The sequence below is a fragment of the Euphorbia lathyris genome, chromosome 7 (genome assembly GCF_963576675.1).
Source record: "Euphorbia lathyris chromosome 7, ddEupLath1.1, whole genome shotgun sequence".
In the NCBI taxonomy this organism is placed as follows: Eukaryota; Viridiplantae; Streptophyta; class Magnoliopsida; order Malpighiales; family Euphorbiaceae; genus Euphorbia; species Euphorbia lathyris.
The window spans coordinates 16,661,633-16,688,142 of record NC_088916.1 but is presented as its reverse complement, the minus strand read 5'-3'; the positions used below and the strand labels follow the sequence as shown (position 1 = coordinate 16,688,142).

At 36.1% G+C, this 26,510-nt stretch overlaps 1 protein-coding gene across 1 annotated transcript; it reads right to left on the bottom strand.

The window, feature by feature from the left end:
* Positions 1 to 9,346: 9,346 nt before the first annotated feature.
* On the bottom strand, positions 9,347 to 13,225 carry LOC136201387 (uncharacterized). Its single transcript, XM_065992049.1, has 6 exons — positions 12,998 to 13,225; positions 12,852 to 12,902; positions 11,297 to 11,348; positions 11,152 to 11,210; positions 10,991 to 11,036; positions 9,347 to 9,656 (listed from the first exon to the last, which is right to left on the bottom strand). Exons 1-6 carry the CDS (start codon positions 13,121 to 13,123, stop codon positions 9,514 to 9,516), a joined length of 477 nt encoding a protein of 158 aa, XP_065848121.1. The 5' UTR covers positions 13,124 to 13,225; the 3' UTR covers positions 9,347 to 9,513.
* Positions 13,226 to 26,510: the final 13,285 nt, after the last annotated feature.

The window sequence follows — 26,510 nt, the reverse complement described above, 5'->3', positions numbered from 1 at the left end:
GTTTTTATTCCGTGTGAGGATTGCTATATAAAATTTAGGGTTAATTTCAAATATAACTTAAGTGGTTTCAAGTTTTAGCAGATATTTTAAATAAATATTTATGGTTTGATTTCGAGTAAATAAATATCTGTGGTATGCTCTTTTTTTCAAAAACGCGGAAACGAATGATGACGCCGTCTATATGCTGACGTGGCCGATGGTAATTTAGTCAATAAGAGTTAATTTCAAATAAATTGTTGTGATTTGCGTGTTTTTTGCAAATAGGTACCTGTGGTCTGCATATTTTTACAAATAGGTACTCATGGTTTGGATGTTTTTGCAAATAGGTACCCGTGGTATAACAAACCATAAACAAACGCTTAATTTAGGCAAATAGGTACTCGTGGTATAACAAACCATAATATTTGCCTAAATTAAGCATTTGTTTATAGTTTGTTATACCACGGATACCTATTTGCAAAAACATCCAAACCACGGATATCTATTTGCAAAAATATGCAAACCACAAGTACCTATTTGCAAAAAAAAAAAAAACACGCAAACTACAACAATTTATTTGAAATTAATTTTTATTGACTAAATTACCCTTGGCCACGTCAACATATAGACGGTGTCTTTACCGTTTCCGCATGTTTGAAAAACGGAGCATACCCTAAGTATTTATTTGCTCGAAATCAAACCACATGTATTTATTTGCCAAAACTTGAAACACAGGACTTATATTTAAAATTAATTCTAAAATTTAGCATGTGTATTTTGATTTTATCCAGAAAACGCATAGGTGAAGTTTTGTTTTTTTATATAGGACTAATACATTACCATAATAGTATATTGGCTCTTTGAATTTTGTAAGTATTTCATCAACTCCCGAAACTTATTTATTTCATATCACCAGCTTCCTAAATTTGTCCATAAAAATTTATTAGCTCCCTGAACTTTATAAGTGTCTCACCAGCTCCCTAAACTTGTTTATTACGTAACAACTAAATACAAAAACTTATTAAACCTAAATTCTAAAAATACATCTTCATCTATTTGTGAGGTAATTTTTCTCTTCCCCCTACATTTCAACCTATTATTAAAGTTAGTGTTGCAGGATTTAGAGATCGAAATAATGAGGATCGAGAGTTAGTATTATGATTTTTGTATTTAGTGGTTACAAAATAAGTAAGTTTAGGGAGCTGGTGAGACACTTGTAAAGTTTAGGTAGCTAATAAATTTTTATGGATAAGTTTAGGAAGCTAGTGATACGAAATAAACAAGTTTAGGGAACTGATAAAATACTTGTAAAGTTCGTGGAACTAATCTACTATCATATCTAATGCTGTTATTTCGCTCCATAATATCGCTCACCTTTTAAACTTTAAATGTTTTTTAATCATGGATTGTAAAACTGTCTTGTAATTTAAAAAATGCATTGAATTTAAAATAAAATCTAAAAAAAACTCATGTACTTTCTGGGAATTTTTTATTATCTAAAAAGTGACTAAACCTTTTCGTTTTGTAAGAAGATGACTGAAATTTTTCGGATCTTAAAATTAAATTCAATATTGAGGACCTCAGTTTAGTGGAGGAAAATATATTAAATCATTGTATCTCGTATCTAGGGTTGTAAATGAGCCGAGCTGTTCATGAGCGGTTCGATGGTCGATTCGATAAAAACTCGGTTCGATTTGTAAACGAGCCGCTCGTGAGTACAATTTACTGGCTCGGTTTGTAAACGAGCCGAGCTTGAACAGGCAAAATTTCGGCTCGAAAGCTCGCGAGCAGGCTCAATTAGACCATTTATTAACAAATTTTAGTTTTGTAGAAAACTATATAGTTTTGTGTTAGTTCACAAATATCAAAACTTAATATTATTCCATTTGCTATTGGATGAGTTCATTCACAAACATAATAAATGAGCAATATGCGAACTATTTCTAAACATCTTGTTTATTTATTCACAAATTTTGTTTGTAAACTTGTTTATGTATATAACTAAAGATATATTTACGAACAAACTTTATAAATATAAGTAACGATTTATTCACAAACAATTCATGATTAAATAATTTTCTTAACGAACCAAGTTTAAAGAGGATTTTAGGTTCGAAGCTCGGCTCGAGCTCGATTATTTTCTAATGAGCTGAGCCAAGCTTAAGCAAGCTAAAGCTCAGCTCGGACTCGAGCTCGTTAATTTTATAGCGAGCCAAGCTTGAGCAGACCAAAGTTCGGTTCGTCTGGATTACAACCCTACTCGTATCTTTGTCCATGGGGGATCTTTAGTATCTATTGATTTAGTTCTGTCTATGTTGGTGATGTGTGGTTATGAAAAGAGGGATTGAAGAGGAAGAGGGAAGAGAGATGACAAGTTTGATATTTGTTTTTTTTGTTATGGGGCTTGTGATAATTATATAATAAAGCGGTTAATTTATAATTTATAATATAAATAAGGTAAAAAAACATTATTATGCCTTTGATTTTTCATTTTTTTGGTTCATTAAGCTCTTGATCTTTTATTTGGATACATTAAGTTCTGATTATTTATTTTTTGTCACATTAAGCCCTTTATATCCAAATTAGTAAGTTATTAACATCTAATTCTATTAAAAATACTTTATTAACTTCATTTGCATTTGAAATTATTAAAAAATATATTTTTTATAGTTTGAATTAAGGTTTTTTACAGTATTCCTATAGCCACATTACACACCCAAAACTTTTTTCAGACGGTGAAAATATACAAATTTCGAATACAAGTGCACTGAATAACAATATCTTAACCAAATATTATGTTCAAAATTACTTTTTTTTGGTCATCAATGGCTTAATGAGACAAAAGATAAATGATCAGAGACTTAATGTATCCAAATAAAAGATTAAAGCCTTAATGAACCAAAAAATGAAAGATCAAAGGCCTAATGATGCTTTTTGCCTATAAATAAATATAAAGATAAAAGTAGCACTTTATCATTTGACTTTTGACTTTTTTTTAAACACAGTTAATCAGTTTGGACTGCCTTTACTAACGGAATGAACCACAAAGTATCAGTTTTTAAACTTTTAAACCACGTAATTTATGTTTAAAAATTATCCAATTATTTTTGTACTTTTTTCAATAAATAATTAGGGCTGGATTCTTAAAGGAGTAAAAGTTAAAGGAGTTTAATTATAGATTTAGGGGGCGTTTGGTTCACAATGGGTAAGGAAAAAGGAATCAAGAAAGAGAAATTAAAGGAAATGAATAAACATTAATTCTCATATGTGTTTGGATATGTTTAGAAAAGGGAATGAGGTAAAAGGAATCTAATTCCCTATATGGCTTGGGGTAATGGGTTTAACCTAAAGTGAGGTAAATCCATAATTTAAAATGGATAAAGAGAATGAGTTTTTTTTTAAACAAACAAGAACAAAGGGAATGAAACCCTCCCATTGCCATTCTCATTTCTAAAGACCCCGAACCAAACGCCCCTTAGAAGGTGTTTGGTTGGGTTAAAAACACCATGGAATGAGAATGAGATAATTCTCATTTGTAATGTTTGGTTTATTAATTTTAACCATAGAATGGGAATTGATTCCAATAAATCCTGGAATCAATCATTCCCCCTCTCTCCCATGTTAATCAAGTTGATTCCCACTACACTTTATTGGTTTGTTTTTATTTTTATTTTTTTTCTTCCCTCTTTTAACTACCACGTTAACTTCTAGTTATTTTAAAAAAAAAAAATTGATGTTCCTATATTTATGGTGAATTGATATTTTTTTTGAACCAAAAAATAGTGTGTTTTTAATTAAAAAATTTCATTATAAATTTTTAATGTTCTTGATATTAGATGGCTTTTATTTTTTTTAGTTTATTTATTATGAATGATTTTTCTAATTTTTTTTGTGCATTAGATATATTATTATCTAATAAATTTTGATTTCGTTTTATTTTGATTCCGATTCCGGATTAAACCAAACAAAAGAAAGAAATATGCATTCCGATTTCGATTCCGTAACATTCCGATTCCGATTCCAATTCCGATTCCGAAGTTTGAACCAAACGCCCCCTTAGTGTAATTGAGGGTTAACTAAACATTGAAATTATTGCTCTCTTTATAGTACTATATTTGTTAAATAATTTCTATATTTATGGTGAAAAGGGTCCACCATACCAGATCCCAATGTTATAATATCAAATTATGAATTTGATTCAATAAAGCTCATCCACTCTAATTTGATTATGTAGATAATAGAGAGGATGGATAAGGTGACTAAAAGAAAAATAGTACATAAGGAAAAAAACAAATGGCCCTTAAATTCAAGGGTAACTTGCAAAATATTGACTCATAAAGTTATTTTTTGATTTGATGAAGGTTCTTTAAAGGGGAAATAAGGTAATTTCATAATTAAAGGTTAGATTTTGGTGTATACAGTCTTGATCACATGCACCTTAATGAACACGTAGAATTTGCTCATTCACCGTTAGATATAGACTTATTAGAATCCTAACGGTGAATGAGCAAATTCACTTGCTCATTAAGGTGCATATGTTTTTTTTCTTTTTCTTTCTTAAATACAGTTTTTGTTTTGACTTGTTTCGTAGTGTTGAATTGTTTCTTTTTCCCTCTTATGCTTTTCGTTTGAATTTCTTTTCATTTTGTGATTTTTTATATTTGGTTTTTTTGTTTTTCTTTTTTTTGGTAGAAAAGGAAAAGAAAAACGAATAACAACAAACTACCCAGGAATTAGCCTAGGGAAGCTAACCCCAATCCTATCTTCTAAGAGAAGATGCGAGATGAAACTAGGGGAAACAGGAAGGGTAGTAACGCCTAACGTCCCTTCATGGCCCGCCGCCGCCAAGCGATCAGCAACACGATTCTGCTCTCTAAAAATGTGTCTGAACTCTACGAACTCAAAGGAGGAGCAAAGCCTTATAATAGCTTTGATGAGGTTGCGACTGTTAAGACCCATAGAATGATTCTCAGAAATCATTTTGATTGCTTCCAAATTATCAGACTCCACAGAGAGCCTCTTAACACCCAGCCTTTTAGCAAGATTGATTCCAGTAAGAATAGCCCAGAGCTCCGCAGAAAAGGAAGAACTCAACCCTAAATTCTGGGAGAACCCAGAAAGCCAGACGCCCCCTACATCTCTAAGCACACCTCCAGCCGCAATCTTACCGTTACTGAGGCAGGAACCATCAGTATTCAGCTTCACAACCCCCTCTCTTGGCCTGCTCCATCCCACGAGATGGACATCACAACACTGAGAGGCTCTGACAAGGGACTCTCCTTTGAAACTATCGATAATAGAGAAAAGTTTTTTCGAGAAGAAATCAGCTAAGTTTGTCATAAAAACAGTTTTATCTCCAAAAATCTCCTCGTTTCTCCATTTCCAAACTTGGTGACAGATAATAGCAAAGAAAATGTCACCATGCTCCATGTATGGAAGCAACTTTCCTCTAACACCATCAGAGAACCAGTCGACCTCAGAATGTGCCATGAAGGAAGAGAAAATATGGTGTGGGAGAATTTTCCTCCAAACCTCTTTACTATTAGAGCAATCTCTAAGAGCATGGCACAAAGTCTCAACATGACCTCTGCATCTACTGCAAGCTCCAGAATCAGTCAAGTGCCTTCTGTGCCTATCCGAATTAGTAAGAAGCCTGTCCTTAACACCCAGCCACAGGAAACTCCTAATACGGAAAGGAACTTTAAGGGTCCAAATCGACTTCCACACATCCGAGGGAGGATCAGATCTAAAGAGAGAGAAAGCTTCAAAGGCCGATTTGCAAGAATAAACTCCATTGTTAGTCAGCGCCCAACAGTGCCTATCCAAGTCTTCCTCTTGATTACTCACCTTCACTCCCCGCATTCTAAGGAGAGTCTCAAGGCTAAAGAAAGTATCAAACTTTGACCAGATCCAGTCCCCTTCCGAGTCAACCACATCGGCAATCCTCCAGTTGCGTATATCACTAGGCGGGGGGGAAGAACACACCTCAATTAACGGTTTATCCCCAATCCAGTTATCAAACCAGAAACTAATGGACTTACCATTCCCCACCTCCAGGTCAACTCCCGAGCAGAACTCATCAAACACAGCACTAAGTCCTTTCCAGAGGAAGGAACAATTAGCAACTCTCTCTTTCGGGCCCCCGAAGATTTTGTCTTTCCGATACTTACCACAAAGGAGGCGAACCCAAAGAGAGGAGGGGTTTTGCCACATACGCCAAAGGAGTTTCATTAATAAAACTTTATTATTGTCCTTTGCTTTCCTAATACCCAGACCCCCAGAATCTTTAGGCTGGCAAACCTCACTCCAAGGCACAAGATGGATCTTCCTGCCCTCCGCAGCTTCCCCCCACAGGAACCTACGGTTAATCTTGTCAAGATCATTAAGCACAGGATCCGGAAGCTTACAAGCCTGCATGATGTGATTGGGAGCAGCACAATTAACAGATTGAATTAACGTGAGGCGGCCAGCGAGAGACAGAGTCTTGGCTTTCCAAGTGGCACACTTCGAATTAGCTTTATCCAAAGTCTCTTTGAAGGAGCCTTTAGACACACGCTCACTATGGAGGGGAACGCCCAGATACTTCCCAAGAGAATCAGTAAGAGGAATACTTGAGAGATCACTTAATCTCTTACAGACTCTCTGATTCATATTCTTAGAGCACATCATCCTAGATTTCTGGATATTAAGCTTCTGCCCAGAGGCCGAACAAAAACAATCCAGAATATCCATAATGACTCTCAACTGCTCCTCATTACCCTCAAGAAAGATAAGGACATCATCTGCAAAGAATAAGTGAGTCACCTGGGGACAGAAGCTGTTGATCGCCACAGGGTGGAAACTCCCATTATCAATCGCATCCTGAATCAGGTGAGAGAGCCTCTCCATAGCAATAACAAAAAGGAAAGGGCTCATAGGATCCCCCTGACGGATTCCTCTGCCCGGGGAAAATTCCTCCGACATATCCCCATTGACCATAACTTGAAACACAGGAGAAGAAATACATACCTTAATTAAACTTCTCCAGCTGTCCGGGATTCTAGCTCTCTCAAGGCTCTCCATCAAGAAATCCCAATTAATTCGATCATAGACCTTCTCTAAATCCAGCTTCAGAGCCACAATGCCTTTCCTCCCCTTCCTAATCTTCATCGTGTGGACCATCTCTTGGGCGATCACCACATTATCCATCATTTGTCTACCAGGCACAAAGCTACCCTGATTCTGACAAATGATCGCCAGGAAGAATGCCACGGATTCTATTAGCCACAATCTTTGTAACAGTTTTGTAAAGAACATTACAAAGACTGATAGGTCTCATATGCAAAAAGGAAGAAGGCTTATCAATCTTAGGAATCAGAACCAGGAGGGTTCTATTAACCAGCTCAATATCCTTCGAACCACTGAACACCCCCAAGACAAAATTATAGATGCCTTCCTTCACTACATCCCAATGCTTATGGTAAAAGCCCGCCGGAAGACCATCAATCCCAGGAGCTTTAGAAGCCCCAATGCTGAAGATAGCTTGGTCAATCTCTTTTCGGGAAATAGGTTGAAAGGCCTCCTGACTACAATCCTCACTGATTAAAGGAAATGTAGCAATAGAGTGAGCCCTCTCCAAAAGAACAGGTTCCTCTTTGAACAGCTCTCTGTAGAAATCCAGGGCTAAGTTCCGAATAACCTCATCTTCATAAACCCAATCACCATTAGAATCCTTAATGGCCTCAATTCTATTTCTCTGCCTTCTGATCAGGGTAGAGAGATGGAAGTATTTGGTATTACGATCCCCATCTCTAATCCAGGACTTCCGAGACTTCTGGAACCAAAGGAACTCCTCCTGCCTAAGCACAGCCTCCAGTTCCTTCTGAAGGGTTTTTTTGTTTTTCTTATGTTCTATTGTTTTTTTTTCGTTGTTAGTTTTTTATTTTGTATAGTTTTTCAAAATTGAAGGTGTAAAGAAAGTCTATTTTAGATTCAGTCTCATAATGAAAAATTTCTACTTTAGCAAAGTGAAATACCTCGTTCATCTTCCGGTTGCAAAAAATACATGATTGATAAAACATGAAAGTAGAGGCTTTTTTTTTTTAATTTACCCTTATTTTTATATTGCCAAGAAAAGGTTCAAGTAGATGGATTTCTTTTTCCTATGATTAGGAAGATATTTGTAATAATTTCTTTGAGAATTGGTTGAGCACAATACCAATATATTTTTCTATTTATATTGTTATAATTCAAATATATATTATATGTATTTTTCAAATCAACAAATATAAACAAGCTATCTGTTAAATTTTTTTTTTTTTTTTTTCCTTAACTATCAGCTAAGCTTTTAATTAAGCTTTTAGCTCAAACGGTTCTATAACATAGTATCAAATCTTCTTAAACCAAACGGTTGAAACCGAAATATCTAGAACTCTGGATAGGGACGGGATTACTATCCTCGAACCGCCCATGAAAATATCATGCGAGGATCCTCGAAAAATCCAAGTCTAATTACATGTTAAAACATGCAATGTCCTAGCAGATTTGAAGTTAACAAAGTAGAAAAGAGGATCCCAAGTAGGAGGTGAATGACCAGAACAATTTCCTTGAATTTATGATGGGCAAATTACATCCATTGTCTCTGAACTTTGCTACTCCCTTAAGTCATTTTAAAATATTTCACAAAAAAATGAAGAAATACAATTAATATAAAGTCAAATTAATGAATTTACATTTGTTAACTAAAAAAATCTCTCATTTCATGGTTGAAAAATAAACCTTGGAATGTTTAAAAAACACTTTGACCAAGATAAAAAAAATTCAATACTTAAACCGAAAAACTAAACTAAAAAATCTTAAAATTTTTTAAGGAAAAAACCAATTTGCTAGAATGGCGTATAGAAGGGAATGGAAGGAGTATTACTTTACTATCACTTTCATATTATGGTCTCTCAACTTTAATATTGAACATTATAGCCTTTAAACCACTAACACAACGGCCCCTTTACTGCTAAATCAAAATGACTGATGTTGATCTCAAAGTAAAAAAGTTAAAGAATTAAAGTTGTTTAGAACCAAAATTTTCGATTTTCAAAATCGCCACTTTCCAAACTCTCTAAAACAACCACTTTCTTTCTCTTAACTAAATAAGATCTAAATGACCTCAAAACCAAAAAGTTCAAGAATTAAAGTTTCTTAGAATATCTGCTACAATAAAAAGTTATCTTCTCTTGGGGTGATCATTTTGATTAATGTTTAAAGTGCAAAGTTCAGCGCCATAATGTTCTATTTTGAATTTCAAGAGTAAGAGTAAAGTTCGCAATTTATAACGGACAACTAAAGAAACGGAGAAAAAAGAAATTAATAACATAGAGGGAAGATAAGCATGTGAAATAAACATCAAGTAAGTAGAAGAGGAAAAACAATGTGATCTGTATATACACATAATATTAGCCATTTCAACGTTGGTCGAGTTCATGTTTATGAATATAATATAAGAGAGCTCACAAAATTGAAAACTGAAGTTAAATCTACAGTATGTGTTACCGCAAAGAATTATCCACGCCTTTCTTGTTGAGCCTGGGGATTATAGGCCTCTTCGATACGTCGGGTGAGCAATGAAACCCCATAATGTGAAGCACTTGAGGCAGCATAATAGGATGTCACTGTAAGCTGAGCAAATTCTGGAAGTGCATAACCTACATATTTAATTTTAGTACCCAAGTTAAATGCATGCCCAGATTCGAGCCGAAAAAAATTATATAAATTATAAACTATGAAGCACCGATACTTCCCGGAGGTCACCGTACGCGTATCCGATACGCCGGGTGCGGGGATTCGACGGGATACGTACGGGATTCGCCTGGGAAGTATCCCTTTTTTCTTTTCTTTTTAAATGAGGGGATACGCGGGGACACGCCGGGGACACTTCGGGGACACGTCGGGGATACTTTAGGGGTTTTTTTAAAAAAACTTAGAAAGTATAAGGTTTTTTTTTTAAAAAACTCAGTAAATAGAAGGATTAAAATGAAATAATCCAAGATTACTGGTATATACAGGGTTATCGCGATTGAATTGAACCCTAAACTAAATTGAAAATCTCTCCTGTCGATTGAACCCTAATCGTATCGAGTTCTTCTGTTCAGTCGATCCCTCTCACTCATCAGGTCGATCCCATATATATTATTAATTATATATAAAATTTGCCGTACCCGTATCTCATATTTTTTAGAAATGCCGTTTGCCGTACCCGTACGTGTACCCGCACCCGTATGCGTACCCGTATCGGTGCTTCATAGATTATAAATTACAGGCTTTTTAATGTCCAATCGAATTAACATATACAATTTGTCCATTAAACTTGAAAACCTTAACGAGACCCTATAGTTTGTTCGAGTAAAACAGAATATTGCAGAAACTACATGAAGATTTCTTGTAGCTAGATAGCATCTCAAGCATATCCACTACTACAAAATAAAAGCTGAAATAATGCAATCAAAAGTCCCAAAACCATGGCGTACCCTTGGATAAGTGCTCGTAACAATAATTTAAAGTCCCCTACATGCACACAAGGTTATAGTTCCGTCTCATCTACCTTTTAACTGGCAAGTCTCTAATACCAAGAAAGAAGAAAACAAAAATCTGGTCCGGAAAACTTAAAAATTAGCCTAAAATCTGTAGCCTCTTTTTTTAGTTGGCATGCATTTCTTAGACATGTTTCTGGCACTCCCACTGCATAACTCAGAAGCTAAGTCAGTCGCTACATCCTCGTCCACCCTAACCCCCCTTACACCCACTCAATACTTAGCGATAAAAATAATGAGTTCCGATTGGATACATACAAACGAAAAAGATCCGGGAGAAAACTAAAATGGTATTTGCAATCAAGATGCTACATCATTTTTTTAAAAATCAGTTATATCAAAGCATGTATTTCGGACTCCTACAAAGAGGCTGTCATTGGAAGCATTCTCGGTTAAGGTTTGAATAGTAAATCAAATACTGAATCAGAGTTTTGGAATTCTAGACTTACCTCCAAATGCAGCACATGCACCTGAGACCATTAGCAGGGGAGGAAGCTGCAAAAATGTAACGACAAAGACCACGTTAAAGTCATAAACATGAAATCTCAATGTAAGCCTTTGTAGCTCAACCCAATCTAAGAATCAGAAGGAATAAGAGTAGGTCACATACCCCAACAACAAAAGGCAGCCACTTTGGTCCCTTGAGACGATTTTGAAGGAACGGAATCCCTAAAATATAACCCAAATATAAGAATGTGCAAACCGCAACAAAAAGTTCTATTCAAATTCAAGAAAATAACGTAATCTATTCGTACCCGTATTAAAACCACTAACTGCACTAAGCAATCCACCAATACCAGAGCCGGCCTTTTTTTTTTATCAGTAGAAGTAAGAAATTAGATCAAGACCAAGCACATTAGAGAAGCATCAACATCGCTGTTATATTCATGTTAAAACACATTATATGACAGGCAACACCAATTCAAACATTTTCACAATCATAAAAAATTTAAACCAACCACAAATTCTTTTTTTTTTTAAGATACTTTCCAATTGCTGCTTTTATTATTAAGAATAAAACAACAAAACCAATCAGAAATTATGTCCAAACTACTCAAACTGAAGACGATCAATGGAAGTTTTAAAGCATTAACTTGTGGTTCTATACATAATTACACATCTGAAATTATGTCCAAACCATTTGGCACACATGTACTTATACTTGGACCTATCATACAACTTATCAATTTTGGACTCCGAGACCCTTATTTTCTTATTTCTAAAAAAAAGGCGGCCCAGTGCGCTACGCGTCCCCGCTGAGCGAGGGTCCGGAGAGGGGTCCCACCACAAGGGTGTACTGGGGGCAAGCCTTCCCCTGCCAATTTTTAATTGGCAAGAGGCCGCTCCTAAGACTCGAACCCGTGACCTCTTGGTCACACGACAACAACATTTACCGTTTCTTATTTCTCAAACTTACAAATAAAATCCATGTTGTATGTTTGATCAAATTTGAAGTGCAGCAAATCAGCAAATAACAGTGCCATAGGTAGGGCTGTAAATGAGCTAAGTCACTCATGAGTGGCTCGGTGTTCGGCTTGATAAAAGCTCAGTCGTGTTCGGCTCGAATTATAAACGAGTCGAGCTTGAGCTTGAGCACGGCAAAGCTCGACTTAAAAGCTCCTTAGCAGGCTTGATTATATGTTCATGAGCTAGCTCGATTATATTGTCCATGAACACGCTCGTGACCAAACTTGGTTCAATTATTTTTTTAATAATAATATTTTTATAAAGGGGAAAATTTAAAACAATGTAGTTTTGTGTAAAATTTAGTTTTATAGGTTCCAAAACTATATAGTTTTGTGTTAAACAATTTCAAACTAATATAACTAATGAACATAATTAATGAATTGTTCGATACCATAGTTCATGAACTGAATTAACGAGTTGTTCATGAGCAAAGCTCATAAAAAAGCTCAATAAGAAGCTCGCAAACAGCTCAATAACAAGCTCGCAAACAGCTCACAAACAGAATGTTAAGCTCGAGCTCGTCAATTTTCTGGCGAGCCAGAGTCAGAGCAGGCCATTACAGCCCTAGCCATAGGCACAAAATTGACAAATTCCGCAAAAAGTTAAGTGTGTAATTATGTATCAAGCCTTAATCTGTTAGCATTAAAAAGAAAACATCAACCACCATAAATTACAATTACCGGACTTCCACATTAAAAGTAGGGCAAATACAATAGTATAACAATCAAATTTAGCATCAATTCAACTGATTTGACACGACTTCAGCCACAAATTCTAAAAGCTAGACACTAAAAACCAAAATTGAAAAAATCAAGTGAAGAGAAGCTAGCAATTGAAACTGACCACAGCAGTGGCATCGTGTAAGACGGAAGTAATAGTCCATTCTCCTTTTTCCTGGAAAAAAAAAACAAAAACAGAGCCAATAATTAAAAATTGAGAAAATATCCTACAGGAGATGACTGTGTATGAGAGAAGACAGAAGTTCATACAGAATTAGGGTTCAAGAGAGAGAGACATCGAGGACAGCGAGGACAACCAAGGCCGGGATTGATGGTGGGATCGTGATGCAGGTTTCCGCTTCTTAATTTCTGTTCATAAACCTCTCTAGTACCCATCTCTGCAATTCTCTTTTCACTCTGCTACTTGTTTCTTCATAATCTTTATAGTCGTATGGGTTTGAGATTTCAGATTCAGTGGAACTCGAATTCCGAATTCGATTTGTTTAAGGTTTACAGGACCATAATTCGGGCCAGGCTTACATTTATAGGGCCTAAGGGAAAATTACAACAGAAATTCATCCTTTAAAAACTATTCACAACTATGTCAAGTCATACTTTTGGATTTTGTCAAACGAGTAAAATCATTACTTTTAATATACTTTAAAGATTAGAATTTATAAATTAAAAGTTTAGAATATATTTTTTAGGGTTTATAATTTATGAATTAGAGTCTACAATTTTTAAATTATGATATAAAATTATAATATATAAAGAATAATGATATATTAAGAATTAAGTTTGGTGATATGACTTAGTTGTAATTTTGTAGTTAATTATGATATTCATGTATTTGACCCAAACTTAAACCCGGTTCGATAATGCTTCTTATAATCTTTTGGGTTTTTTACCTTTGAAAATCATATTTAATTTTAAAATTAGAACTGAATCCTATTATTAAAATTAATTTTCAATATTATTATTTTTTTTAAAACATAATAAATAAATATAATTTTATATTCTAATTTAATAATTTTAGACTTCAATTTATAAATCATAAACGTTAAAATAAATAAATCTTAGACCCTAATTTATAAACTTTAGTTCTTAAAATATATTAAAAATAATAATTTACTTAGTTTGATATAATTGAAATTACAACTAATTAAAGTGGATTTGAATGGTTAAAAGCCTCAAATTATTTAAGCTAGAGGTGTATAATGTCATTTATTAGAAAACATTAATATAATGTCCAATAACATAGAATATGTGAAGTTAAGTAGCATGGACATGCTTGACCATAATAAGGCATATGTGGATCAGGCTAATCGGTCTATATTTTACGATTTGTGTATTTAATTTGCTGAAAATAGTAGGAGAAAACATAGTGAAACGACATCGCAAAGAATGCAATAGAACTTGCTCGAGTTTGAGTTTTATCAAAGAAAGAGCTTCACATATGAAAAGAATAAATTGACAAATAAATGAGATTGGATGAGAAATAGATGCAGCCTTTAAAGGAAAAGCGATGGGGTTGTGATCATGAAAAAATGAACAATAAAAGCTAGTAGAGAGTGGCGGAAGAAAAAAAAAATTGAGGTTAGCTTATTAATTATACTTGCTTTTTTACTCGCATCATAGAAAATTAAACAAACTAGTTTGATTTCAAGCTGATTTTCATTTTTTTTAATAGGAAAATATTCATTTTAGAGCTTTCTAAGATAAAGGTATTGAGCGTAAACTTGAATGTAACATGGACTAATTGTTTGGAGTTTGAGTTACTCAAATCTATGTCCCTTTTTCACTCATTTACATCCTTGCTTTAACCTCCTAGTTCTTTTGCTAGAAATTATGGAACGAGCCGCTAAATAAAAGAGGTTTGGCCATTAGTCTGAATTTACCAATTGATTAGAGTGAGAATATCAGTTATTCAATCCACCCAAGTGCGGTGATCAAGTCTTCAATGCTTTTGATCTAATCGTTTGATCGAAAACAATGAAACCTACGATGTATCCTCAATCTTCACAACACACCTGTTGGTCCCTCTCCATTTGTCTATATCTCTACTGCACCACCAAATATTGTTGGCAATGTAGTGAGAATGGTTTTAACCAAGCTACTAGGGATATCTAAGAATTTTGAAATGCTTCTACCCAAATCTCTTCCCCTTCTCCACAATCAATTAAACATATTTATCAGTATTAATAAATATTAATGAATTTCATTTATTAATATTATTTATATATTTAAATGCTTGGAATCTTCTAATAAATGTAGGAATTTAATAATGTAGTGAAAACTATAGCAAGCATTTACTTTAATAGTTGTGTTGAAGTGTTTCACGGTAAAACGGAAACAAATTAGAGAATTTTATAATGCGTCAGGCGCACCATGTCATATTGTTGACGTGCTGTGTCTGGCACACTATAGTGTGCCAGACATAGCATATCAACAATATGACATTGTTTCACTTTTTTTTTTAAGTAAATAAATATTGTTAAATTAAATACACTATTTTCTTCCATCCTAAACTTAATGAGTCAAACTAATGAGTTTGACTGACTCTTTTATTTTCGACTGAAACAAATTAATATCTCCTTTTTTAAAAAATTGAGATCTTTAGTGTAGGTGGTGTTAATATTATCTCATCCTTATGAAATAAAAGAAACCTTAGCTCATATAAATGGTTTATTGTAAAAAAAATCTCAATTTTTTAATTTTTTTCTAAAACTCTCTTTAAATATTAGAGGCGGAATAAAGAATACATCTCCACCCTTTTCTGATCCATTTCCAGCCCCATATTTAGGACAACACGTTGACTTTATGCAAAAATTCTAATCATCATTACTAGAATGTTATACTCAAGATGGCCCATTAAGTATTAGACTTGTCCAAAATTTAAAATTTCAATATTTTAGGTCTATTAGGTACTTTCTAAATCCAAATTTCTAATGTTTTGGGTCTATTAGACATTTCTAAATCCAAATTTCTATTTTTTTTTTTGCTTGTTAGGTCTCTCTAAATCCAAATTTCTAATTTTTTTTTTGCTTGTTAGGTCTCCCTAAATCCAAATTTCTAAATTTTTTGTCTGTTAGGCCGTCTTTAAATCCAAATTATTAATTTTTTTGGCCTGGTAAACCCTCTCAAATCAAAAATTTTAATTTTTTTACCTATTCAGCCCTCCTTAAATCCAATTTTTTTTACGGGTAAATAATTATAAAGTCCCTGAGTTTTTACTTAATACACTAGTTAGTCTCTCTGTTTTTAAAAATAATTATATAGTCCCTTAGTTTTTAGTTTCATCAACTCCTTAGTCCTTATGTTTGATTCAATGGTCAAACTATACCAAAAAAATATCAAAATACCAAAATTACCCTTTATTCTATATTTTAATAATAAAACATATGTTTTTCTTATTTTATGTTTTTTCTCCTCTTTTCCTACACAGTCTCTACAATATTTTTTTTCCTGCATAATCTCTACCCTATTGAGTAATTAATTTATTAAATTTCATATAATTATAGAAATTTAATTTAGTAGCCTAAATTTTATTGACTAAAAAAACGAATGAAAATGAAAAAAAAAATATGATTTTTTAAAAATTTTATCAATATTTAATGTTAGTTTAAAGACATTATATTAAAAAAATAAAAATTTAAGGGAATAAAAATACATTTTTAATGATTAGTATATACAATTACATAAATTTCGGTATATATATATACTTCATAAACTTTATTAAAACTATTTCGATTAAATTTGAAATTAAAAAATAAGTTTTTTTATGTAAATAATTAGGAGCAATTTGGACTTTTATCTACAAAAACACATGGAAGGATTAAAGAGTTGATTAAAATAAAACTTAAGGACGTTATAATAATAGGATGGACCTACTAGTATGTTAAGCAAAAACATAAGGACTTTATAATTATTTACCCTTTTTTTACATGTTAGGACTCTTAAACGACAACTAGCTTAATTTTGAGAAATTGTACATTAATACATAAAAATTTGTTCTTTCTCAAAAAATTATATTGATTTAGAAATTTCTGATGTGAATAAAGGAAAGTGGAGAGTAACGGGCTTTTACGGCTTTCCTGAAAGGAATCGCAGACGAGCATCTTGGGATCTTATTCGCTCTATTGCTGCTTCATCGCCACTACCATGGATCATTCTGGGGGACTTCAATGATTTATTATCCCCTGAAGATAAAAAAGGGATGAATGATCGTCCAAATTGGTGCTATCAGGGCTTCAGAGAAGCGGTAAACGATTGCGGGCTATTCGATATACCAATGGTGGGCTATCAATTCACATGGATCAGACATAGAGGGAAAGAGAATGAAGTGCAAGAGAGACTGGATAGGGCTTTTGCGAATTCTTCATGGCATCAAATGTTTCCTTTTGCATCACTCGGTAACACAATGGCGCCCTTATCTGATCATAGTCCTATTTTACTAAGAACAAATCTGGATTCTGAAAGCAAACCTAGCAAGATGTTCATGTTTGAAAATAAATGGATGAGAGAAGAAGAACTGGAAGGGACTGTACAACAGAGCTGGATGAGTTCAAATCACAGGTCGTTGCTTGACAGGTTTTCTGATTTGGCCGACTCGCTATCCAGATGGGGGCGAGGATTGCTGCGAGCTGAAAGAGAGGAAGTTCAGGAGTGTTCGGTCCGTTTGGATCAGCTTAGGGACTTGTCGACGGGAAATGTAGCTGAGGAATACGAAGTCGTTCGGCTCAAATTAATCGACAGGCTCCTCAAAATGGAGGATCATTGGAGACAGTGGGCTAAAGTTCAATGGTTGAGAGAAGGTGACTCAAATACAAAAGTTTTCCATGCTGGTGCAAATGGCCGACGTCGAAGAAATAAAATCTCAAAACTGCAACGCGATGATGGGAACTGGGTATCTGATCCTGATGGGTTATGCGAAGTAGCAAAAGATTATTTTGTCAAATTGTTTGATGCAGGGACTTGTGCTGAGACCTTTGTTACTGATCTGATTAACCCTAAAGTTACTGATGCAGATAATGCTAGACTGGGAGAACCTTTTACAGTGGAAGAATTCAAGAATGCATTATTTGATATGCATCCTGACAAGGCTCCTGGTCCTGATGGATTCAATCCTGGTTTCTTTCAACGTTTCTGGGCTCTAGTAGGGGATGAGATTTATCAGGCTGGAAAATCGTGGCTCGCTTCGGGTATTTTTCCTCCAAAACTCAATGATTCAATTATTGCCTTAATTCCTAAATGTGAGCAACCCACCTCTATGAAAGACCTAAGACCCATTGCTCTTTGCAATGTCATCTATAAAATAATCTCTAAAGTATTGGCCAATAGATTAAAGGTTTTATTACCTAACCTTGTGTCAGAAAATCAATCAGCCTTTATCAAGGGAAGATCTATTCATGATAATGTTCTCATTGCTTTTGAGGTTATACATAGTATGAAACGGAATGTGGGTAGGAAAAAAGGAGAAGTAGCTCTCAAAATTGATATTAGCAAGGCTTATGACAGAGTTAGTTGGGAATATCTGGCTGCTATGATGAAAAAACTGGGCTTCTCTGAATTATGGATAAAATGGATAATGTTATGTGTTACATCTGTAAGATATTCAATCAAAGTGAATGATAAGATTGTGGGACCTTTTTCTCCACAAAGAGGGTTACGACAGGGAGATCCTTTATCTTCATACCTTTTTCTATTATGTGTGGAATGTTGGTCCCTGATAATTAGTTCCAAGGGGGGGGGGGGTTAGGAACTAATATGACTTTTTCGCGTTTTAATTAAGCTGACTGGAAGTTATTTTGAGAGTTTATTAACTCAGCTTTTGGTCAGCTTGGTGAGATATGTTTCAAGACAGCTTTAGTCAGATGTTGACTAAAGTTGTTTTCTTGTGAGTTAAGAATTGACACTCTTGGAGGTCAGCTTCTAACTCAGCACCACTTATTTACTCAAGGTTAGCTTAGACAATTTATATGCTGAGTAAATATAGCAAACAACACATACAATATAAGAGAGAGTTCAGAGATTACTCAGTATCACTTATCCTGGTTCGGCCTCTCTGCCTACGTCCAGTCCCTAGAGTCCTCCGGGCTTTTTGAATCCAATACTGAGCTCTTTTAATCGGTAGAGCACAAACCAATTACAAGGCAGTTGAATATGCAAGAGTACCTTCCTCTATTCGTCTACTCAACTCCTACTAAGTGCTACAACCCAGCACCTAGATTTCTCTACCGCTGAATGCTTACAACCAAACACTCAGCTTAACACTCTCAATATTCCTATTGATCACAAACTTGTTCTTTTTATGCTAAAGAACACTTTAGATGATTATACAACAATCAATCTAGCATTTACACAGAGAATAGAAAGGTGGGTGTAAGATCTTTTTGTATTTGAGTGCTTTCAAGATTTTCTCTCTTTGTATTTTTCTCTTGATGCCTCAGTTATGATCCAAGGTTCTTCATTGTCCGTTTATAGAAGGAAATTGCAGATTTGGATCCTTTGAATTGTTGTTACCGTTAACACCAAAACGGCTCTTTTGAGGAACAATTTCTGGGCAGCTTCAGACTGCTCCCCCATTCCCTTTCTCTGTTTTCTTCAGGTGTCAGGTTTGTCTTCTTGCGTCTGGCTTGTCTATTTGTGCCAGTTGTCTTTTTCCAATAATCCAATGACCCATGACTCTTGGAATTAGTCTTTTATGTGTCTTCGAGGTTCCAATTATTGGTGCAGAAGATTTGCAGACTTTGTCCTTTAGTGAACGGATCCTTCATGCTGTCCTGACTGTTACTCAATTCTATTTGTTATCTTCGGATGTTCAATCTTCTGAGCTGAGTTGCTTCTTAGTCAGCTTCGTTCTGTTTAACCGCTTCTGAAGAAATCTTTAACTTTAGTTAGCTTCGTTTTGCTTCTGAGTTCTACTCCACTCCGCTTACATTCTGTCATGCTGAGTTCCGTTCTACTCAGCTTTGCTTGTGCTGACTTTTGTCCTGTCTTTACTTTATATATTTTTGCACTCAATATTGAACAAACATATTAGTACAATTAAATCAAAGCATCTAAATTTAATTGCCTCTTAATCATGGATGATTTTGTCAAATCAAAATCTTGTGGAAAAGGTGTTTCAACAAACTCCCCCATTTTGATGTTGGCAAAATACATAATTATGGAACTCAGTTATAAGTTACCCCATGATTGATATTTTTGAAATGACTCCCCCGTAAGGGTTGCACATATTGTCTTAACTTAATTCTAAACCTTCCAAGATCTAATTGAATTAGACTTAAGACATTCGTGTATACTGACTCAGTTTTAGTTTTGAGCTTATTTGGATTTAAGTCAGTTTTGGAAGTATGTTGTCTCTCAGTTTATTGCATAAGTTGTTTTGGTGTTAATGCATACTGAGTGTGTTTAATCTTTTTGATTTGTTTGTTCAAATTTTATTAGTCAGGTCAGGAAGAAAATTAATACTTATAATATATTGACTTTTCAAAAACATACATTCAAAGACAGGATATAGAGCTAAGTCTTAGACATTGACTAAGCTAGTTCTACTTCTTCTTTTTCTGAGCCGAGTGATTAGCTTGAGAAATTCCTTTGCCTTTCTCTTTACTCCCTGAAGCATTACTTGCAGGCTGAGTTCCTCTTTGAATTGTACCTGTAGGCTGAGTCTGAGTTCTGCCTTGACTTGTCTCCCCCGTTTTGCCATCATCGGGTTTGTAGAGGAAGGTTTCATTTCGAGCCGCAGATGAGAGATAGTGGGAGTAGCGCTGAAGCCTCTTAGTGCTTTCACCCAAGCCATCAATGACTGGTACACTATCGTCCTGAACATGCCTAGGAACCCGAAGGGAGCTGCTGATCATGCTAAGGAGGCATTCATGGGATTTGCTGAGTCAGGTGAGCGAAGCGGTGATTTGACCAAACGATTGATGGTACAGCTTGAGCAAGGCAGAATCATAGAACATGCGCTGAGCATTGTTGATGTGCATTGCCTTCATGATAGCTTGTGAAAAGCTCATGAGTTCACTGTTGGAGACTGGATCAACATCCATCTGTGCTCTGTCTATGTTGAGGAGTCTGACTACTTCACTTAGTTGGTCAATAGTACACTGAGAAGAGGAGGATACTAAGTCACGTGTACTGGTCAGCTCAGCATGAAGCTTGGGGAAGCATTGTTGAAGGTCGGCAGAGGTGGCAAACTCAGCATTTCCAGGTGAACTTGTTTTGGTCAGCTCAGCATTTAGCTTGGTAAAACAATCATCCAACTCAGCAGAGGTAGCATACTCAGTATGGGCAGTGGCGCTAGATTTGGTCAGTTCCGCATTTAACTTAACAAAATATTCTTGCAGTTCAGTTGAAGTTGCATACCCTGGATTGACTGCCGACAATTTTTGAACTTGCCCTTCAAGTGAATTCATATGGGTTGCCATTGTAAGCATCAGTTCGGTCAATTTTGCTATTTGCCCTTGATTCGGTTGCTGAGTTTGAACTGTAGTGATAATGCTAACCAGATCCTTTAGTCCTCGAAGTTCATTCAGAAGCTGAGTAATACCTGACAGATGGGAGGACTCAGCTTGAGTAGATTGGTGACCATCAGCTTGAGTAGTATTGAAATCTTGAAGCAAGGACTGAGCAGAAGCAATGACACGTCGGCCAGACTCAGTAGCATTCAAGTATGCAAATTTAGCAGCATTAGACTCAGAGGCTGGTACTGAGTTTGATGGTGGTGGAGGAGTTGGTTCTCTGCCAGATTGAGTACCTTGATTGGTACCTGGACTTTGATTGATTGGATGAGCTGAGTCATCAACATGTTGTGTTGGAGGTGGAGTTTGATTAGACAAGTTAGTCTGCTCAGCTTGAAGAGGTGAAGTGGAAGCAGGAAGTGTGTCACCTTGGATTGGTTCTGCAGGGTTTTTGGCTTGTTCCTCATGCTGAGTAACAGAGGCTTGTTTTTCTACAGGATTTTCTGGTGGTGACTCAGTCTCATTCGAGAAATATTTAAACTGGATGTTGGAGAGGTCATCCCCAATTTCTTCTGCAGGAAAAGCATCCATAAGATCAATTTGCTTTTGCGCCTTTTTCTTAAGTCTTCGTCGTGTCGGAGCTTTTGGGGATGAAGGGTCAGCTTGAATTTCTTCGCTGGACTCAGTAGCAACTGTCTCCTCTTCTACAAGTTGCTCAACATGACCCTCATCAGCATCACTTTCTCTTTCTCCCTGTTCAGCATCCGCCCGAGATTTCTCAACATTGGTATGTTCTTCCTGCTCAGTATTAACTTCTTCCTCAGCATGTGTTTCATCCGTAGCTTGTTGGTCAGTTCCTTTCTCAGCTGCTTTGTCTAGGTCAGTTTCATGACCTGTAGAGATAGCCTCATTTAGAGGTGCAGTTTCAACTATTTGTAAGGTGTTAACCTTCTTCCTTTTCTTTAAAGGGGATTCAGGAGTTTCCTCTTTATCCTCAGGCTCATTTTGCCTTTTTTTCTTCTCTGCTAACTCAGCTTGCTCTTTAGCCTTGTCAGCTTTGGCTTTTTCCTGAGACACAAGTCTCACCTTTTTGGGGACAGCATGGATGTCTTTAGAGCAGGTTTCAAGAGCCTTCCTCTTCTTCTTCTTCTGCTCAGGCTGAGCTATCTTAGGGGACTCAGTATGAGTTTCCACTTCTTTTTCAGGTTCATGTTCAAGCTCAGCTTCTGGTTGCTCAGCTTCTTCATCTTCCTCAGCATCTCCAGCTGCTTCATATCCTTTCAAGGGTTGATTGTACAACAGTCCATCCAGCAGAACTGCCGTGATTTCACTTCCCAAGCTACTTGTCTCATTTATCATTTCTATCTGCTTGTCCTTGAGAATTTTTGTGATTAGAGAGCCCAAGCGGAGTTTCTTACCACCACGTTGAAGAGCTCCAACTAAGAAGACGGGAAGGTTGAGTGGAGTGTAGGTCAGCATGTGCTAGATGAAGCACTGCTCAAAGTTGGATGCGGATGAAGCTGAGCTGAGTTTAGAGAAGATAAAGTTGGTCAGTATGTAGTGGACCATCTTTTGTTCTTTACCCATGCAGGTGCTGGGTATTTCTCCTTTATGATCCTTGGGTTTACAGAACCCCTTGAGCTTCTCAGCTGTGTCTTTTGGCACTTTCTCCTTCGTCGTTCTAAACTGAATTCCTTCGTCTAGTAAATCTAGTAAGGTGGCTAGATAGGCAGGGGTTACGATGATTTTCTGACTTTTAACTGTGGTCTCCAAATAGTCAGAGTCATCTGCATCAACATGTAGATTCGAGTAGAATTCCCGTACTAACCTGGGATAGGTTGTTCCTGAAAGAGAGAAGAGACCTTTCCACTTGTTCTTCTCGATCCATTCACAGAATGGTTTCTCAGACGAGACAAAGCTTGGAGAAAACCATCGGCATTTCAGAACCTCCAGATTGGCAATCTTTTTGTGAACCTTGATCATGGTTCTTTTCACTGGTTGTGAGGAACCGGCGAGGTCAGCCTGAGTGGGTTTGTTTGAGGTTTGAGTTTTAGGGGTTTTGTCTTTGCCGAAAGCCATTGTTGAAGGTTTTGAGGTTTTAAGGAGAGAGAGAAGTTCAATTGCAGGAGATTACAAGCGTAAAGAGTGAAGAGTGGGGATTCTTCCACTTTTTATATAGATTTACGGCGGCCCCTATTCATTAACTAGCCGTTTTACCTAGGGACGTTCAACCGATAAAGATTCTGTCATTTATGACATCTTCGGCGCATGGCATTTGCCATTAATGTGCGTCTTTCCAAGGTGCCAGAGGTTACACGTGTAGGTTCATTTTACGCAAGTGGGTTTCTTTTTTATTTTTCTAGAATTCGAAGCATTCGTGATGTTGAGTGCCCATGTTTTGTCTATCTCAGCATACGTTTGAGCACTCAGTATGTGCTTCTACTCAACATAAGATGAAGACTCAATATGTCTATCTACTCAGCATAGGATATTTACTCAACATTTGTATCTACTCAGTATAACCACTCAATGTTTATGTCTATTTAGCATAAGGTTATTTTTCTATTTTTAAACTTAATAGAGAGTAGATATTTATTGTTAATTTACTTAGCATGGCATTTGCACATTCATTCAATTTTCCACTCAGTATAGCAGTCATTCAATCATACAGAATTATTTAGAGTGGATTTGACATACCAATGGCTTCCCTCAGTATATTGAATTGTTCTCGTGCTAAGGGCTTAGTGAAGATATCTGCAAGCTGATCATTTGTTGGCACATAGGTCAGCTTGATCTCATCTTTTAGTACATGGTCTCTGATGAAGTGATGCCTTATGCTAACATGCTTCATCCTGCTGTGTTGGACTGGATTCTTAGATAGATCAATGGCACTTTTGTTGTCGCATTTGATCTCTATTGTCATTGTTTTGACTCCATAATCCTCAAGCTGTTGCTTTATCCATAGGACTTGTGCAACACAGCTTCCAGCAGCCACGTACTCAGCTTCAGATGTAGACAGAGCTACGGATGATTGCTTCTTGCTGAACCAAGATACTAGACAGCTTCCAAGGAAATGACATCCTCCCGAAGTACTTTTTCGTTCTAGCTTATCTCGTCCATAGTCAGCATCAGTATATCCAATGAGTGTGAAGTCATTTGAGGTTGGATACCATAGACCTGCATCAACTGAGCTTTGCAAGTATCTAAAAATTCTTTTCACAGCAGTTAGATGAGATTCCCTGGGGTCAGCTTGATATCTAGCACAATAGCATACTGAGTATTGAATATCCGGTCTACTAGCAGTGAGATAGAGTAAAGAACCTATCATACCTCGATAGAGTTTACTATCAACTGACTTACTCTTCTCATCCTTGCATAGGACAGTGTCAGTACCCATGGGGGTTGATATTGGTTTGCAATCTACCATGCTGAATTTCTTTAACATTTCCTTGGTGTACTTAGACTGACTTATAAAGATGCCATTCTTACCTTACTTGATTTGAAGTCCAAGAAAGAAGTTGAGTTCACCCATCATTGACATTTCAAACTCAGTTTGCATCTGTTGGCTAAATTCTTTGCACAAAGACTCGTCAGTAGCACCAAATATTATATCATCTACGTATATCTGTGCAAGTAGGGTATGTTTACCCTTTTTCTTAATAAACAAGGTTGTGTCAGCTTTTCCTCTGACATAGTTCCTGGTCAGCAGGAAATTGGTCAACCTCTCATACCAAGCTCTTGGAGCTTGTTTCAGGCCATATAAGGCCTTTTTGAGTTTATAAACATGGTTTGGAAACTTTGAATCTTCAAACCCAGGAGGTTGATTAACATATACCTCTTCGTTTATAAAGCCATTAAGAAATGCACTTTTCACATCCATTTGGTATAGTTTAAAATTCATGAAACTAGCATAGGCATACAATATACGTATAGCTTCTAGCCTAGCAACAGGTGCAAATGTTTCTCCATAGTCTATACCTTCTTGCTGACTATAGCCTTGGGCTACAAGTCGAGCTTTGTTTCTAATCACATTTCCATGCTCATCTAGTTTATTTCTAAAGACCCACTTGGTTCCTATGGGCTTTTGATTCCTAGGTCTAGGAATAGATCCCATACCTCATTTCTGGTGAATTGGTCAAGTTCTTCTTGCATGGCATTTATCCAATATTCATCTTGCTCAGCATCAGCAAAATTCTTTGGCTCAAGCATTGAGACAAAGGCAACTTTCCTAAGGTATTTTCTAAGCTGATCTCTGGTCATCAACTTGTTGTTGGCAGCATCAAGAATGGCATGTTCTGTATGTCCTCTTGGGATCTTTATTTCCTTGGGCAATGTTGAGTCGTTTGGAAGAGGTGTTTCTACAATCTCTACAGGAATAGATTGGTCAGCAAATGATATTTCAATTTCTTGTTTACCTTGGGTCAGCTCCTGTATAGATGACACAGTGACTTCTGGTTGATCAGCGGAAGCTGAGCTTGGTTCATCTTCTTCAGGCTGAGCTAACTTACCTGTAGGGTCAGTTTCATCGAACTCAACATGTACAGACTCTTCTACAACCTGAGTTCTTTTATTAAATACTCTATATGCTTTACTGTTTGTTGAGTACCCTAAAAAGATAGCCTCGTCAGCTTTAGCATCAAATTTAGCAAGGTTGTCTTTTGTATTGAGTATAAAGCATTTACACCTAAAGGCACGAAAGTATCCAATGTTGGGCTTTCGACCTTTCCAAAGTTCATATGGGGTTTTTTTAAGTATAGGTCTAACTAGAGCCCTATTCAGTATGTAACATGCCGTGTGAACAGCTTCACCCCAGAAGTACTTTGGAAGCCTATTTTCACTCAGCATTGTCCTAGCTATTTCGACAATAGTTCTATTTTTCCTTTCAACAACCCCATTTTGTTGAGGTGTTCTAGGAGCGGAGAAATTGTGGTCAATACCACTGATTTCACAAAATTCATCAAACTGTTGGTTTTTGAATTCTCCACCATTGTCGCTTCTAATGTGAGCTACTCTTAGGTCTTTGTCATTTTCAAGCTTTTTAATCAGTGTGGTAAACATCTCAAAAGTTTCATCCTTGCTGCTCAGCAAGATGATCCAAGTGTACCGAGAGAAATCATCTACAATAACCAAGGAAAATTTCTTACCTCCCAAGCTGAGTGGCTGGATAGGTCCGAAAAGATCCAAGTGTAGTAATTCCAATGGTCTTTTGGTTGAGACAATATTTTTGCTATGAAATGACCTTTTAGTTTGTTTGCCTTGCTGACAAGCTTTACACAGTTGATCTTTTTCAAACTTTAATTTGGGTAATCCCTCAACTA